This window comes from Panthera tigris, chromosome B4, assembly GCF_018350195.1.
Source record: "Panthera tigris isolate Pti1 chromosome B4, P.tigris_Pti1_mat1.1, whole genome shotgun sequence".
In the NCBI taxonomy this organism is placed as follows: domain Eukaryota; kingdom Metazoa; phylum Chordata; class Mammalia; order Carnivora; family Felidae; genus Panthera; species Panthera tigris.
The window spans coordinates 15,914,508-15,932,384 of record NC_056666.1 but is presented as its reverse complement, the minus strand read 5'-3'; the positions used below and the strand labels follow the sequence as shown (position 1 = coordinate 15,932,384).

The following is a 17,877-nucleotide window of genomic DNA, read 5'->3' as shown; positions in this document are numbered from 1 at the left end:
TACCCCATCCCCTGCCCACCTCCTGTCCGGCAACCCTCAGTTTGTTCTCTGTCTTAAAAGCCTGTTTGATACATATTTTTAAGTAATATGGAGAAATAAGTAAAGATTTAAAGAGGAACAAGATGACTAAAATAATGAAAAACTGGTCCTAGGAGGAAAATCTGAGAGAAAAGAGAAACTTCTCTGAAGGCTTCAAGATTGAAAAGGTTCAAGTTCTGCTTGATTTATTACCATTTTCAATTACATGAAGTGTTTTTACGGAGAGATCCTATGAAAACTAACAAGGGAAATGGATTGAAGTTAAGAGATAGTGGAGTTGTGCAAATGGGAGAATCCCTGGACCTCAAGGTTGATCAGACTCTGGAATAATTACCAGGTGATGCTGTGGACCCTGCATCCTTAGAAAATGATGGAAGCAAAATAGAAGCTCTGAGTGGATCTGGATTGACCTGCCAGAGGTCAGGGGAAAACTCAGATGATCCGTGAAAGGACCTGACTGGGCCTACGTTCTATTAATAATGTTTCACTCCATGTAGGAGTTGTAAACACAGCTTGGTATTAAATTACATTTTTCTTGGGGTGCCTGGGTGGCTCAGTTGGTTACGCATCCAACTTCAGCTCAGGACATGTTCGCACAGTCTGCGGGTTTGAGCCCCGCGTCGGGCTCTGTGCTGACAGCTCGGAGCCTGGAGCCTGCTTAGGATTCTGTGTCTCCCTCTCTCTCAGCCCCTCCCCTGCTTGCACACACACACACTCTCTCTCTCTCTCTCTCAAAAATAAATAAATACTGGGGCGCCTGGGTGGCTCAGTCGGTTAAGCATCTGACTTCGGCTCAGGTCATGATCTCACGGTTCGTGAGTTCGAGCCCCGCGTCAGGCTCTGTGCTGACAGCTCAGAGCCTGGAGCCTGCTTCGGATTCTGTGTCTCCCTCTCTCTCTGCCCCTCCCCAGCTCATGCTCTGTCTCTCTTTGTCTCTGTCTCTCAAAAATGAATAAACATTAAAAAAAATTTTTTAAACATAAATTACATTTTTCTAGGCTTTCTATAAGAACTGGCAACTTTAAGTTCACTTAGAAAGTCACTGTTACTTTACAACAGCGTGACTGTGGATAGCAATACTAAATTGTATGCTAGAAATTTGCCAAAGGAGTAAATGTTAACTGTTCTCACCACAAAACAAGGCTGAGGGGGGAAGACAGCCATGTGAGGTGATGGGTAGGTAAGTTAGCTCGATTGTGGTGGGGACTGTCCCACAATGTACAAACATGTCAAAACATGAAGTCGTACACCTTGAATATAAATACTTTGTGCTTGTGAATTAAACCACTGAAGCCAGAAACAAATCACTGTATTGAATGATTCTTCCTTTCATTGGGCTTGTTTCCTAGTAAATGACTACATGTTGCTTTGGTGACTGTAACACTGTTCTTAATGTACCTTCCGTACCTTATAATTACTATGAAATAACTACAGTGCATCCTGTCTTTTTCTCTTCAATGTTACAACGTGATCCTTAGGCGTACATTTGTTTTTTTGTTTTGTTTTGTTTTGTTTTATATTAAACTTTTTATTAAAACTGAGTCTTCATGATATATTTAAAAGGACATGTTCCACAAACAAATATTTGGACAAAAAATTTTCTATATATAATTATTGGCACATAAATTTAAAATAAAAACTAAGCTAAATATTTATATACATATATTCATGTATATATATTCGTGTGTGTGTGTGTATGTGTATATATATATATATATATACACATACACACACACACACACACACGAGTGTATCCAGTTCATGTCAATGATCTGGAATACCTGAGTTTCAAGCTGTTGGTTTTCCAGATAGTGCTAAATGTTTTTCATCCACTTTATAAAGGACACAGTCCATCCAGAAAGAGTAACTTTGGTTAATAGATGCTGTCTCCCAAAGATAGCACAGAAGTCCTCAGTGGGATTCAGGTTTATCTTCAGAGGTTTCTTCCAAGTGGAGGTCAGTCTGTGATGCAAGGAAGGATTCCCGTGTAGCAAGGCACTGTTCATAGTACTGGATATTCTCCTCAGTCATATCTGTAAATGCTGACTTGATATCATTTTGCATATTATGTCTCCATTTTCCCAGTCTGCTTTCAGGGCGTTATTAGCGCATTCCACTTTATCTTCAAGTTTTCCAATCTCTTCTGTAAGCAGATCAGTATCTGCCTTTTTATAGGTCAAAGCTTCCTCTCTGGATCCGCTTCTGCTTGTATTTGGTCTCTCCTTTTCATAACACCCATTAACATTTCACTATAAAGTACATACTCATGTACTACAGGAAGCAGGGCCTCTGAGAGTCCAGACATCCATTTTTCGGTGGCCTTACAGCATTTGTCAACGCAGCTGGCAATCCCTTTTAGAGTATCAACCAGATCTTCTTCTGACGCCGACCACAGAATATGAATTGGGCCATATTCTTTCATTTCATCAGAACATTCCCTTTCTTCCTTGTAAATTCTCTGAGATATTTTGTCTATCAAATTTATTTTCTGGCTAAAAACTTCAACAAAGTTATTCATTTCCGTGAACTCTTCTGGGCGGCTTTTTACTCCTCTCATTGCAGTGCAACAGCTCTGTCTGCCCCATCCTGCTGAGTAATCCAAGCCCTTGCTTCTTGTGAGAAGAGAGCTCCCAAGCTAGTGCAGTAAGAAATACTTTGAAGTCTTCATTAAATGTTAGAGTTGGGTGATCAGCAATGTTAGAGTTGGGTGATCGCCCAATAGAGTTGGGTGATCACATAGCGAGACACATAGCGAGAAGAGAGCTCCCAAGCTGGTGCAGTAAGAAATACTTTGAAGTCTTCATTAAATGTTAGAGTTGGGTGATCAGCAATGTTAGAGTTGGGTGATCGCCCAATAGAGTTGGGTGATCACATAGTGCCTTCCTCTGTGTTTCAATAAAGTCATCGTTAAAGCGCCCCACCATACCTTTCACGATAAACTTCTCAGGCAGTGGTGGAATAATCAGAGTGGGGTGTGCGTCTTCAAATTTTCCTTTCAACCAAAGGAAATCTTGATAACGTCTCCTAACTTCAAATTCGCTGGAGTCAAATTGCCCATGAGATGTCTTAGTAATAATCCTGTAAGTGATGAAAAGTTCAATTGTGGTAACGTGGCTTTCGGGTTCATCATCTGTAATGAAAAGATCTTTCAAATCTGGCTCATCTTCAAACTTGACTTGGTTTATCATTGATAGAGGAGACGTTGGCATCATAGGGCTGAAGGAATTCATGTCCATCAAAGAGGCATCCTTACTGAACACCTCCAGGTCGTCCTCGTCCTCGTCCAGATCCAGCACCTCGGCCTGGAGCAGGGTGGAGGAGTCGCTGCTGCCCGGGAGGGGGACGTCGACCCCCGGGCTTTCCCCACCGGTGCCCCCAGCCGGGAGCTTAGGCGTACATTTGTATATGTGAACCGTTATGTCAACGAGTATTTTCTGCTGGTGAGAGGGTCCCTACCTGAATGTATGTTTTACATTCTTTGCCCTTTTTTCCACCCAGGCCACCATTTCACCATCCAGGCCAGTTAGGACGCAATGAGATGAACATGTCGCTGTGAATGATGCCTCTTCCTCCTGAGAGTCACTATGGCAGAACCCTCTTGCATTTTCCATTGTAGCCTCTGTTTCCGGTTTTTTGATCTCATTCCTTGGTTCGCTTTTTTTCTTATCCTTTGCAGAGCAAAACTTGCCTCCTGTTGTGATGCTGCCCAAAACTTCATTGTTTCTCAGAATAACACTCCAGCTGGGACCAACATGAGTTACGAGGTGGAAAGCAAAAATGAAATCCTAATTAGAGAGAACATTTTTAACATGTTTCCAGTGGTGAGTAAGGGCTTGTTGTGGTTTATTTGTGTCACCATTCCAGGTGACTTTCCTCTCACTTTATGTTGTAACTTAGACAAATAGAGGGGTTAACTTAGAATTAAAATACCGTATGTGGTTTTGTTGTGTAAGATGTTTGTAGGGGTCCATTTTAAAAAGGCACTTTTGGGGGACGCCTGGGTGGCTCAGTTGGTTGAGCGTCCGAGTCTTGATTTGGGCTCAGGTCATGATCCCAGAGTCGTGGGATCAAACCCCCCATTGGGCTCTGCACTGAGTGTGGAGCCTACTTGAGATTCTTTCTCTCTGTCTCTTTATGTCTCTCTCTGCCCCTCCCCTGCTCATACTCACTCAATCTCCCTAAAAAATAAATAAATAGAAAGGCAATTTTGAATGCAAGTAGCTCTGTGGGGAATGTATTTATATCTTACATGATAAGCTCTCCGAGTCCTTGAGTCCTTCATGACTCATCCTTGAATGAGATGAGGTATTTGGGCTTTGTGCACAGTAATTACTGGGGCTTGGGAAGAGGACTGTTTTTCACCTGGAATGAGATTCATCCAGTTGTCAGTTTTGGTGACTGAATCAATTCGTCCACAAAGAACTGTGGGTTTAGTGGCTAGTCTTTGGGAAGTAAATATGTTAAGGATTTGCAGTCAACGATCATAACCTCACAAGGCAGAGATTTCTGGGTAGTGTGTTCATTGATGTATCCCAAGCTCCGGAACATTTCCCAGTGCATATATATGCGTTCATTATGTATTCATTAAATAAACTAGTGAGTAATGGCACAGTGTCATCGTAAGAGGAAACTTCTCCTTGAATATAAACCCGAACTTGGGGAAAATTTTTGTCCTGAAGAACATCCTGTTGCTCATAAACACATACTCTCGGGCATCTTTTCATGATTTGATTAAAAGCAGTTAAGCTAAGGCAATGTGGTCAAACATGGGATGACTTTACCAACTGTAGAATATTCAGTTCTTGCCATTAATTCCCTTTTGTTAGAACTTTGACCTCTCACAACTAATTTTTTGGTCATGCAAGTTGTTCCGGATTTTCTTTTGATAGTATAATTCAAAGGAAGATGAATTTGCTGGGAATGATTGAGAACTGAATAGGAAATGATAGAGAATAAATATTGCAAATTTTCTGGGAGGAAAGGGGGACCAAAAATAACTCAAAGCGTTCTAAAAATGCCCTCATGATCCATTGAAATTACCAATAATTAAAAAGATAATAAGTAAAGAATATTTCTATTTATCAAGGACGGCCTGGGAGAGTTTCATAATGAGCAACTCTTTCTAGTGTTTTCCTTGCTTTAGACTGACTAGAACAGAGAAGCAGCAGGTATTTTTTTTTTTTTTTGCTTCTAATTGTCGCCTTGAAAAGAATAACTTAACCGAAACTTGATGATTCTGTGTGCAATTAATAACAACAGCATCCATTTTCCAAATTTACACTGAGTTTTCAGAATTAGGGGGAGGGAATTCTGAAGTCAGTACAGTAAGGCTTGCAGAGCTAGGCCACTCCCTTTCCATGGATGAGGCATGTGAGGGAGCTGACCTCCTCTTCACCCTGCTCCCCGCACACCAACACCCCATCCCCCCCCCCCCCCCCCCCCCCCCGGTGCTCTCCTCTGCCACACTGCACTCTGGAACACTGTGGAACATGCAGCAAGAAGGTGACAATAGATACTTTTGATGAATGTCGTGAAGTCATTTCCTCCAAACACTTTTGCTAAGTTATTTAAAAAGAAAACAAAGTTGGTTTTCAACCAGGGTGAGCAATGAGCAGGCATTGTTAGCGTGGCACAAATTTTCCATTTTCTTGGGAGCTTTCTTTTAAGAACCATTGGAGTTTGTAATTCATGTGAACGCGTGCCGAACGTGAAATCCCAAAGCATATGGGCTTTTTCACCCAGTTGACCGAGAAGCCAGAGAAAAACATTGTTTCATGTGCTTAATTGGAGATGATGTTTCCTTCAGTAATCTTTTCTGTTGTACCATTTAGAGAATATTTGCATTCTACCCAGTGTATGGAATTCAGAATTTATTGTGGTCGTGTTGGAAGACACCTTGAGCTAGCAGTGCAGTGAACTTCAAATACCCTGAGGTATTTGGGAACCATTAATTTAAAAGCCAGGTACCGCTGGGCGTTGCAGATACAAAGAGGAATCGGATACATAATTAAATTAACATTTTATTCATCGAATATGAGAAGCTGTGTAATGTGTTGTGAATGAGAGGGTGGACTCTTTCAAGGGTTTGAATCCCACCTCTGGCACCTGCTAGCCGTTACTTAAACCCATGTCTTTATTTCCCGTCTGTAAAACGCTCATAAGGTTGTTGTTTGGATTACATGCGTTAATAAGTCTTGCACTTGGATGAGTGTCTCTTGTGCACCATATGCACCACAGGATTTTTAGTTGCTAGAGACAAACCTAGTACCGACCTAGGGTTTTCTTTGCTTGTTTGGCATCCCCCAGGTAGAGCGTCAGGAGCACATCACAGTCATAAGGCTTCGTGGGTTACTTTGGGCTTCTGAGAACCCCGTTGGCCCTGAGGTGTTGCCATTGGTACTGGTAAACTGTTTTTGGGAAGTAGGGTGCCCTGATTTGTAGCGTTGGCCGATTTTGGTGGTGTAAGTACCCCCACTGTGGCCGATTTAAATTTACCAATGTTTATTATTATTATTATTATTATTATTATTATTACTATTACTATTATTATTGTTTTATTTCTTTTATAAAGTAAGAACGCGTGAGCAGGGGAGATGATCAGAGGGAAAGAGAGAATCTTAAGCTCCTCCACATTCTTGAAGACTGACACGGGATGGGGTTCAGTCCCGCAACCCTGGGAATCATGACCTGAGTCGAAATCAAGAATTGGACGCTCAACCGACTAAGCCACCCAGGCCCCCCATATTTACCCGTGGTTTAACAACAGTGCACACAATTCCTGAATATTTACCGGTTGGCTCCCACCCGCTCGTACAGGTGCACCCCAGCACAAGGCTGGAGGCTACACGAGGGCAGGCCATTGAGCCAGCCCGCACTTAGGGTAAAATCACCGTGTCCATTGCACTGTGCGAGGTCTGTGGTGACAGAAGAGGGAAAGCTAAAAGTCAGAAACAGCCTCTGTGCCTTTGAAGACCTCCACCTGAATTCTGAAGACAAAACTGGTAAACGAGGACCATGTGTCTGAGCTGCCGTCCTTCGTGCTGCCCAAGGTCACATCGTTCTTTCAGGGAAAGCGACCGGGAAGGGGAAAGCGTGCTGTTGACTCGAGAAGTCAGGTTTCCGACTGGGAAGGATATGGTAAAAGGGGGACGTCCTTTGGAGTAGGCAAGTCCGGTCCTTGGAGGAAATATAAAAGATTCAGGCCTTGGAAATTAATTTGAAAGATGTCAGCACAGAGTCAGTAGGGCCTCCCCTAAGGAACCGCGGCTGGTCATTTGCGGAGAGATGACAGGCATCAATCTTATGTCAGCACTGAGCCTGAAGGTCTAGCTATTTAAGAAGCACGGGAAACTTCCGCTAAATTAGCTATTAATTTTATGCCTGAGAATAGAGGATTTAATGATACTTTCTAATTGCTTTATTTCCTCCATTTTGCTGAAAATGTTCCTGTTTGTTGGAAAGGCCCAATGTGGGATTTTGCCATTCTAATGTTATTTACTTAATTACGTGGTGTAAAATACATTAAGTTATATTTTATGAGCAAATGTATTATATTTTCTATTACTACATTATATGGTATTCGATACACTGTCTATTCCTCTCAAGAGAAATGAGAGGTATAGTATAAGTTTACAGCATATTTTATTTTAAGTCATAGTTGATCAGCATTGCTACTTCTGCTTTTTTTCCTCGCTTTTTTTCTTTCGTTAGCATGTCTAAATATTAAGCTGCTGGAATTAAGCGGTGATGGTTATGGTTCTGAAACTAAAGATATTTCACTTTCTCCTGATAGTCTCAGCCTTTTATGGAGCACCCTTATAATCGGTGTGCCGTGGTTGGAAACGGGGGGATTCTGAATAAGTCTCTTTGTGGAGCCGAAATAGACAAATCCGACTTCGTTTTTAGGTAAGACCTGTCAAATTGGTTCCTTTGAAACCAAAGATCAGTTGGATATTTTAAAAGGATAGTGTAAAGGTACTCCGTGTAAATTTTGACCTTTGAGCTGTGTTGCTTAAGTCTACAAATGACGTAGATGGCCTTTCCTGAAGTGTGAAATGGATCATGGGTTCCTCAGCATGTTAATACCAGAAGGATAAAACTGTGCTGTGGCCCCTTTGCAGAAACTCATGAGATCATGGTGAAAAAGGATCTTCACTGCAGGACTTCTCAGAGCCTTCAGTGTCGTAAGGATGCCATGGCTCCCTGAGAAGGACTCTGGAGAACAATATTTCCCAGGTTCACCTGAAAAAAAAAAGATTATACACACACACACACACACACACACACACACACACAGACACACACATACACACACACACACATATATATATATACATATATTCATACACATATATATACACACACAGATACACAGATATAATTATGGTTTATATATATTTAAAAAATATTTTTTAACAGAGCATTTCGAGAGTTTTGTTCTCAGATAAAATTTAAGAAAATGCTGACCTGCACCCTATTGCCATGCTACATCATTATTTATTTAGTTCTCTGGCTTGAAATTAAAAAAAAAAACAAAAAACAAGAAATTGTGGGGCTTCTAGATTCTGGTCTTTTTAAGTGTTGGTGTCTCAATACCTGCTAGCTTGCAAAAACAGACGCAAAAGTGGTTTCTCTGTGTGCCTGTGCTAACAAGCCAAGCTACAGAGTTTCTGCGCTTTCAGAATTCGATGGAAAGGTGATTCATCCCTGTGACGATGGATTTCAATTGAAATGCACCTTTTTAAAAAGTAAGTCGAAATCTGTTTCTTCCTATTGCCGAGGTACTGATTTCACACATCAGAGGACATCCTTTCATCTTTATCGATGTCAGGCTGCCCTTTTTAGCAACTGAAAAGGAAGATTTTCAGTCGGTAGCTCCCCACCCCCAACCCACTGCCTCACTTTAATCTCAGTTAAAGTTTTTATGCTGAAGGTAATGACAGACCAATAGATTTGACACTCCAGCAGGTCACTGAGTGTGCTCCTCACGATTAATGTTCAAATGACCAATACCTGAAGGATTTAGCCATTTTGAAAAAGCCATAATAAAGATACATAATTCTTCTTGTGCTAGACTTTGTATAGACTTAAAATTCCCAAAACATCTGTGGGGACGTTTATGCCTAATGTTCATTTTACCTTATAGCAGATACAGGAAATACAGATTTAGACTTAAAAATACAAGCAGGGGCACCTGGGTGGCTCAGTGGCTTGGGCATCTGACTTCGGCTCAGGTCATGATCTCACAGTCTGTGAGTTCGAGCCCCGCATCGGGCTCTGTGCTGACAGCTCAGAACCTGGAGCCTGCCTCGGATTCTGTGTCTCCCTCTCTCTCTGCTCCTCCCCCGCTCATGCTCTGTTCTCTCTGTCTCAAAAATAAATAAAAACATTAAAAACAAATACAAACAAAGAACTCAACAACTTCTTAATTTATAACTCTATAGCTGCTTCGGATCCTGTGTCTCCCTCTTTCTCTCTGCCCCTCCCCTGTTTGCTCTCTGTCTCTCTCTCGCTCTCAAAAATAAATAAACATCAAAAAAATTATAACTCTACAGTAGGTGTGTACATTTCTAGAGTCTGCATTTGCCGAGGCTCAGATATGTTGCTGATGCTGAGTTCCCTGTGAAGTTAGCCTCCCAGACTGAAAGGCCAAATGAGGGTTTCAATGTCGTCAGAGTCATTAAAATTTATTTAAATTTGAAGCCTGACCAGATTTTGGCAATAAGTGTCCAGAGTTTTATAAAAACAACCTGGAAACTGCTTATTATTCATTTCTTCCTTTCAAGAGACTGGGAGCTCCCAGTTAAGTATGTAAGGAACAAAAAGAGGAGTGATGAATGGTTTTACCAACTACTACTGTATATGTAGTTTGCCTTGGAGTTTCCTACGGCACTATATTGGAAATCACCTTTGGTTTTCAAAAGAGTATGAGACTGTTTTAGAAAGTAGATTTGTGGGGCGCCTGGGTGGCTCAGTCGGTTGAGTGTCCAACTTCCGCTCAGGTCATGACCTCACAGCTCGGGAGTTCAAGCCCTGCATTGGGCTCTGTGCTGACAGCTCAGAGCCTGGAGCCTGCTTTGGAGTCTGTGTCTCCCTCTCTCTCTGCCCGTCCCCTGCTCATGCTCTGTCTTTCTCTCTCTATCAAAAATAAATAAAACATTAAAAAAATATTTTTTTTAAAGAAAGTAGATTTGTTACTACAGGATGTCCATTAATGAGGGCATTTCTGTGGACTATTATCTGTGATTAATATTTATTTTTCCCAAGGTGCCATATTTAATTATTTTCTGGTATATCTTTTTTATTTTTTTTATCAATGAGAGATGCACATGGTTCATTTGATTTTATGTTTCACAGAGTGTGGAATACTATTTCAACCTCAGTCACTGCAGAACACATGAACTTTAAACAGCTTTCCTTAGGAAGCACTCAAATATGCTTCCTTTGTATGTATAGCTTTAAAGAAATGGTCTACTTGAAATTCTATAAGCAATACTTGGGGAGTCATAACCAACCGTCTCTTTTTTGTGAAAGGAATATAATTACTCAAAATTACAATTCTTAATTTGTTTTGAGTACTAAAGACAAATTAGTACTCAAAAGAGGAAGAGAACATTTAGATGAAAACATCATTATAGGAACATTAGGGTTTTATTTATTAACAGCATAATTTGGTACAAGAAAAACTATCCATATGGGAATCAGGAGATTTTGATTTTTTTTAATACAGTGTTTGCTTCTGGCAGACTGTAACCTTAGTCCCAATGCCTCAATTTTTTTAAATCTGTAAATTGGCAATCATACCACAATGGGAATATAATCGATAGAAATAATAATTTTAATACAGGATTATGAACTCTTCAGAAGCTTGGCAAGGTAATTGTCATTTCTCATTTGATAGGTATAAGGGTCTTATTATTGAAAACATTTATCAAGTTTGTATATTTCATACACTGTTGAAATGCCAGTTAAGAGTTCAGTATGAGGGTGCCTGGGCGGCTCGGTGGGTACTTCTGCTCAGGTCATAATCTCATGGTTCATGAGTTCAAGCCCTACATCAGGCTCTGAGCTGAGCTGTGCTGACAGCTCAGAGCCTGGAGCCTGCTTTGGATTCTGTGTCTCTGTCTCTCTCTGCCCCTCCCCTGCTCGTAGTCTGTCTCTCTCTCAAAAATAAATAAGCATTAAAAATATTTTTTTAATTAAAAAGAAAGAGTTCAGTACTTATTAAACAGTTTTAAATGGAAATCGGACCAATTCAGAACCCCTTGATAGCAACAGTTTTCTCCAGTAAAGTGACAGTGATCATATGTGTACATGTGCTTTTTTTATAAGTGGTATTTTGAAAACACTTTTTTTTTTTCAAATTTCAGGTGTAACCTCCCCCCAATTACAGGAAATGTTAGTAAAGACGTTGGCAGTAAAACCAATGTTGTGACTGTAAACCCCAGTATCATAAAACTAAAGTAAGTATCTCCAAGTTACACAACTGTTTGAGAACATTCGTTTCATTGTCGAACACATTTCTTAGTTGCTGAAAAACACTAATCTTGTTGCTGAAACTGACTTGCAATATGGCTGGAATGACTTTTGGGGAAAAGATAGAAGAATATATTCATAATTTTTTACTTTTTCTCAAGGTTATACCTCATAAGAGGTATGACCAATTGTACTTTTTTTTTAAAGGAAATCATTTTATTGTATTTTAAAGATGTTATTTTATTTTTTAAGTAATTTCTACACTCAGTGTGGTGCTTGAACTTACAACCCCCAAGATCAAGAGTCACATGCTCGACTGACTGAGGCAGCCGGGTGCCCTGACCAACTGTACTTCTAATGTCATAAGCTGAACATTACTAATCAAATGCAAACTCATTTATCTCTTTGTCTTTTGTAACAATAGTAAAGTTACTTTTGAGAATTTTCTTTCAGAGTTTTAGCATTACTCTTGAGAGCAGTTTCTTGATAAAGAGTTTAGAAAGTTCAGAGAGTGAGCCTTGGGAGAACCTGGCCTCCCCCTCCCCCCCCCCCCCCAGAAAAAAAACAGTTTTTACTTCAAATAGTTTATTAGCAAAAAATAATTCCTTTATTTCATTTTTTGCAGCATAACTACTACAAAATGTTGCTGGTTGATAAAAATCCCATACATAGTTTTGCTCCATTGTTTTCGTCAAAATTGACCAATAATCATTATTAATAAAATACACAATAGAAATATATATTCAGAGAGTTCTAGTATACCTTAAAATAATATAAAATATTGTACCTGTATCCCAAAAGTTTATTTTCTAAACACAATCACACAGATTAGTATATTTACTAAGGTATTCTTTAAATCACACATACAGAGCTGTCACGATACATGGGATAAATTTGACGTGTGGTGTGTGTGTATGGATATAGATATTTTAAGTTCTTCAGAGGAAACTTGTATGATCACACGCACAGAAAGATACACAAATAACAGCTGTACAGCTCAGTGACTTTTTTTTAATGTGTAGACATTTTAAGAGTGTACTGTTTGAGAAAACATCAATCATTATTAATTTAGAAGTATTTGTGTATCAAAAAGCAACCTTAGAGAAAGAAATTACTGAGTTGGAAACTAAAATAACGTAAGAAATGTGTGGTCCAGTGGGGATATAGCCCGGTAAGAAGATATAAATGGGGGGCACTTAGGTGGCTCAGTTGGTTAAGCATCTGACTTCAGCTCAGGTCATGATCTCACGGTCTGTGGGTTCAAGCCCCACTTCAGGCTCTATGCTGACAGCTCAGAGCCTGGAACCTGCTTCCGATTCTGTGTTTCCCTCTCTCTGTGCCCCTTCCCCGCTCACGCTCTGTTTCTCTCTGTCTCTCAAAAATAAATAAGCATTAAAAAAAAAAAAGAAAGAAAATATAAATGAAGGCTTACAGATACCTCAAAAGAGCGTTGAAGACCTACCCCTTGATATTTATAGGATGCTTCCTTGTACTTGAGTCCATTGTTTGTCTCTTAAAAGTGGTTCAGTTGCTTGGCCAGTGGTCAATTCAGCCTTATGTAACCCAAACTGCTACTTTGATCATAATGATGATGGTGGTGGTTTTTTGTTTTTGTTTTTGTTTTTGTTTTAATCTGGCAGGTATGGGAACTTAAAGAAAAAGAAAGAAATGTTTCTGGAGGACATTGCAACCTACGGAGACGCATTCCTTCTTCTGCCGGCGTTTTCTTTCAGGGCCAACACCATTGCCTCTTTTAAGGTGTATAACACGCTCAAAGAGGCTCACGCAAGACAAAAGGTTCTCTTTTTCCATCCCAAGTACCTGAGAAATCTCGCCCTCTTCTGGAGAACTGAAGGTGTGACAGAGTTTCGCCTGTCCTCTGGCCTGATGATCACAAGTGTGGCCGTGGAACTGTGTGAGCACGTGAAGCTGTATGGCTTTTGGCCCTTCTCTAGAACGGTAAAAGACACACCCGTCAGCCATCACTACTACGACAACAACCTCCCTAAACGCGGTTTCCATGAGATGCCCAAAGAATATAGACAAATTCTCCAACTTCACCTGAAGGGAATCCTCAAACTGCAATTTAGCAAATGTGAAATAGCCCAAGCATAGTATCTCAAGGTGGGGGTGGTTTTGATACAACGCGGTGGGTGAGTGACAGTGTTTCCCCACAGGAAAAGCCGTGGCTGTAGGGAGAAGAGAAAGAGCCCTGAAACCTGGTTTGATCAGAGCTCCCCGCTAAGCTTGTGTCCTCAGCAGCTCATGAACTTGTTCGGATTTGCAGTTTCCCTCCCTGTGAAATGGGGACCGTGATAATCTAACTCGCTTCAGGCAAACGTGGTAATCTGTGAAAACTCTTGGCAGAGGATTTGGCCTGATGAGGTAGGGACTCCCCGAATTTTTCCTTGTTGGTATCTATCGTAGCCGTTTCCACTCTCACCAGACCGATAATAAAAGGCGGGTGGTCTTGAGGACCCTTCCTGGAGAGAACAGCTGTGAAATGCCAGCGTTCGCTGGGGCTCTTTCCTCAGCACGCCTCTCTATTATGGGTCATATCCTTCTCGTCCTTCTTCCTGTCTTCGAAGAGTGCATATAAGGACTTACAGCAAACCCTTGATTCTTCAGGAATCAAATCCTTCTCTTTGGGTGATAATGTGCCTGCTTCTGATTACCTTCACGAATTGTGTCGTTAGCTGCAACGGTGTGTTGGTTGGACTTAGGCCAATGTTTTTCCTCCTTTGTCTACATTTTGAAGTCACTCTTTATAATTTATATTAACTTCCTGACTTTACTCTTAAGCATTTTCCTTTTCCACTGAGAACCTATTTCAAGAGCATGAGGAGTTACAGCTATGAATGAAGTACTGTGAGGAAACAGAGGTAGGAATAAATAAATCTATTTCGGTGGAATCTGTTTCAGAGAAGAGGTCATTTCTGAGTGAAGCCCTGAAAATGAGTAAGGTGTTTACAAATGAAGAAGATTCCAAGTAGAGGGAATGTGATGGGGAAAAAAGCTGTCCCCTTGATTCTGATTCATGCAAATGAGGATATTTGAAGGTAAATCATGGTCTTTGCCCCAAAAACTATCACTTGAAGGGAGGTTATAGTGCATGGGAATGATGGCTTGGGCCCGCCTCTGTGAAATGGCAGTAATCGTGACCTGATTGATTTCATAGGCAAGCTGTAAGGATTAAAATACACAAAAATTTAATTCTCACAAGGAAAGGTGTATATTCACATGAGAAGTAAGACTAATAATTCAAACATCAAATAAAGCTTCAGTGATATCAAATATTGCCATTTTTATACCAGTCCCTTACATGACGACGATACCTGTTAACATAGGTCATCCCTGCATCGGCTGCATAAGTTATTTGACTGAACTGAGTAGCTGTGTTTATACTTTCCCCCGCTTGTCTTGCTTGTCTTTGTACCGTTGCAAGGAGGGCGGAAATAGGAGTGGAGCAGACTGGCCGCATGCTGAATTAATTACAAATACAATTCTGAATTCTTAACCGTAGCCAGACTGCTGTTTTACTAAAGGTTCCCTTTTAAGAACACTCTGCTGTCAGCTGCTTATTTTGGTAAAGTACCTCTTCCATTTCATTGTGGTTGACATTGTTTTATGCCATTCTTTGTTCACATTTTATTTGTTCTTCTGTAGCAGATGAAACCTGTTGGCTCCATAAATTGCTTAAAACTTCATATATAAATATTGTCTAAAAGGAGCATGCTTTTAGTTACATGAAGTCTAATTTATTCATCTTTTCGTTTTGCGGTGATGAAGGAGTAGATATTCCGAAGTTATTTTAGTAAAAATTATATATGATTAAGGGCAGAGGTTACTTACGTTTTCCCCCATATAACTTACTGTTTCACCTGAGGAAATCTTCTCTAGAATATCAAAGTAGAATCTTCAGTGTCACTGATAACAAATTTCAGAAGTATTTGAAATGGTACGTGTTGGATCGCAGACTTCTCTGGAACTTCCCAGGTGTAATCCAAAACTGGCCCCTGTCCACAGAACACAGGGAGAGACCAAACAAAGAGGCAGGCCACTTCAGATTGGTAGGTGGCCCTTTAAATAAGCAAGGGACCTTGCATATGGGATTGTCTTGGGTGGCCACAAGACTAGTAGGCCTCCACATCTGTCTGCTAAACTTAAAAGTTTATGTAGAGGCCTTAACTGGGGTCAGACGTGTAAATTGTCCACTTGGTCTCAACACCACATCACTGTCTCAGAGCTGTGTCCTTGGGGAAGCTTCTGGGAGCAGGGAAGGCAAATAGAATGCACATGCCAGGGACAGGGGAGGGAATAAGGAGCCTCCAGTTGCTGGGGTCCAGCTCATGGGTCAACTGGCAATCGTGTCCTCTTGATGACCTCCCCCAACACTGTGAGATCAAGAAGCCGCATCCTAAGGATACCAACATTCTAGTAAAAGTTCAGTAGGAAAAAAAAAAACAAGTTGTGGAGACAATTGTAGACCTTTCTACATGAACATAACTGAAGTTCTTCTTTTTAACATTTATATTAATATTTGTATTGGCATCCTAAAAGCATGTTGAAATTTTGCAACAATCCTGGCTAGGTTAGGGTCGCATTAACCAAAAGTCTTTGATCAAAAAGAACATGCGTTTTCTTTGTTTCTCTTTCCCAAGTTGGTCTGTAACTTGTGAAATCAATGGGAGGCCTCACTCACATCACAACATTTCCTCTTTGGTGGAGGACAACCTACCACATGTCCCATTATGATGTGCCAATAATGCCCTTTTGTGCCAAAATAGAATTTTTTTAACTTTCTAAAATACAATAAAACATAAGTTTTGGGGCACCCTGTGTGGCTCAGTCGGTTGAGTGACCGACTTCGGCTCAGGTCATGATCTCACAGTTCGTGAGTTCGAGCCCCACGTCGGGCTCTGTGCTGACAGCTCAGAGCCTGAAGCTGGCTTCGGATTCTGTGTCTCCCTCTCTCTCTGCCCCTAACCTACTCGCATTCTGTCTCTGTCTCTCTCAAGAATAAATAAACATTAAAAAAAGTTTTAAAAAAAGGAAAAAAACCCATAAATTTTGATGATACAATATATCAGCTATGTGAACTGTAAATCATAAGTCACAGTTCTTTTTGTTCTATAATGGCAAATTATTACAAGTTTTTATACCAAGATCAAAACAAAGAAAACTGTGAACTCCATCTTATAGATTAACCACCAAGTCTGACTGTGACACTCTCAGGAATCTACGGGCATAATGAGCATTGCTTAAATATTGATGGATTGGATTTGATCTTCCACTCTTAAACTTGAAGTGCATCCGTGAGCATTGAAAATAGAAAGTCTGATTACTGGTACTAGAAAGTACCAAACTTTAGTCAGGACTCCTGTTCGTAATACCACATGTCACTAGTTTCTAGGGGAAATACTAGCTTGCTTGATTCTGTTTTTTACTTGTTCAGCGCCGCTGGACAATGTAACCAAATAGCAAGATTCTAAAATAATTTTCATCTAAATCTGAGGGTAAGGCAGATTATATAGTTAAACATATAGTCCATAGTGCTGTATGGTCCCTTGAAAGGACTCTGTGAACGACTGCATAGAGTTAAGCATTACACAATATAATGGTCCTTGAAGTCTCGGATTTTTTTTTTTCTCCTAACAAAAGAGAAAGGCAAATAGATCATGACTCTCATGAAAGAAGATTTTCTTCTGCATGTAAATATGTGGGCTCTCAGCCAGGTAATCAGCCAAGGACTTTCTTTTTTTCTTTTGAGGACTTTGTATGTATAGAATACTGAATTAAGCCATAAATCAGACCTGTTTGAGGCTAGGTTTTTTTTCTTGCTTCCAAAAAATGTACCAGCTCAATACTATATCATGTCATGTACCTTAAATCATTCCATGAATTTCAGGAAGCTTTAGGAAAATTGGAAAATCTTGTAGATAACAGATCTGCTCCCATCCTAAATAGCTACCTGAGAAGTATAGTTAAGATGCAATGAGTAGTATATTTATGACATGCAAAACATTTTATTTATGTAACGTGACGTGCAAACACATTGTTATGCCAGTAAACACAAGACATCTCAGAGATTCTCATGAAATATCCGAAGCCCTTGACCTAATAAGACTATTTCTTACTTTTACTGTTTTATTTTAAAAAATGTTTTTAGGGGCACCTGGGTGGCTCAGTCAGTTAAGCATCTGACTTCAGCTCAGGTCATGATCTTCCAGTCCGTGGGTTCAAGCCCCATGCCAGGCTCTGAGCTGTAAGCACCAGCTGTCAGCTGAAGCCTGCTTCGGATTCTGTGTCTCCCACTCTCTCTGCCCCTTCCCCACTTGTGCTCTGTCTCTCAAAAATAAGTAA

At 40.4% G+C, this 17,877-nt stretch overlaps 1 protein-coding gene and 1 pseudogene across 1 annotated transcript in view; one reads left to right on the top strand and one right to left on the bottom strand.

Moving 5' to 3' along the window:
- ST8SIA6 (ST8 alpha-N-acetyl-neuraminide alpha-2,8-sialyltransferase 6) overlaps window positions 1-14,929 on the top strand; it is a 150,060-nt gene extending 135,131 nt beyond the window's left edge. The window contains exons 5-8 of the mRNA XM_042991171.1: window positions 3,716-3,860; window positions 7,832-7,944; window positions 11,409-11,501; window positions 13,155-14,929. Of these exons, the coding sequence (XP_042847105.1) occupies window positions 3,716-3,860; window positions 7,832-7,944; window positions 11,409-11,501; window positions 13,155-13,629 (826 nt within the window). The 3' untranslated portion in view covers window positions 13,630-14,929. The remainder of the gene's footprint in view (window positions 1-3,715; window positions 3,861-7,831; window positions 7,945-11,408; window positions 11,502-13,154) is intronic.
- Window positions 1,800-3,388, bottom strand: LOC102961005 (annotated as a pseudogene).
- Window positions 14,930-17,877: the final 2,948 nt, after the last annotated feature.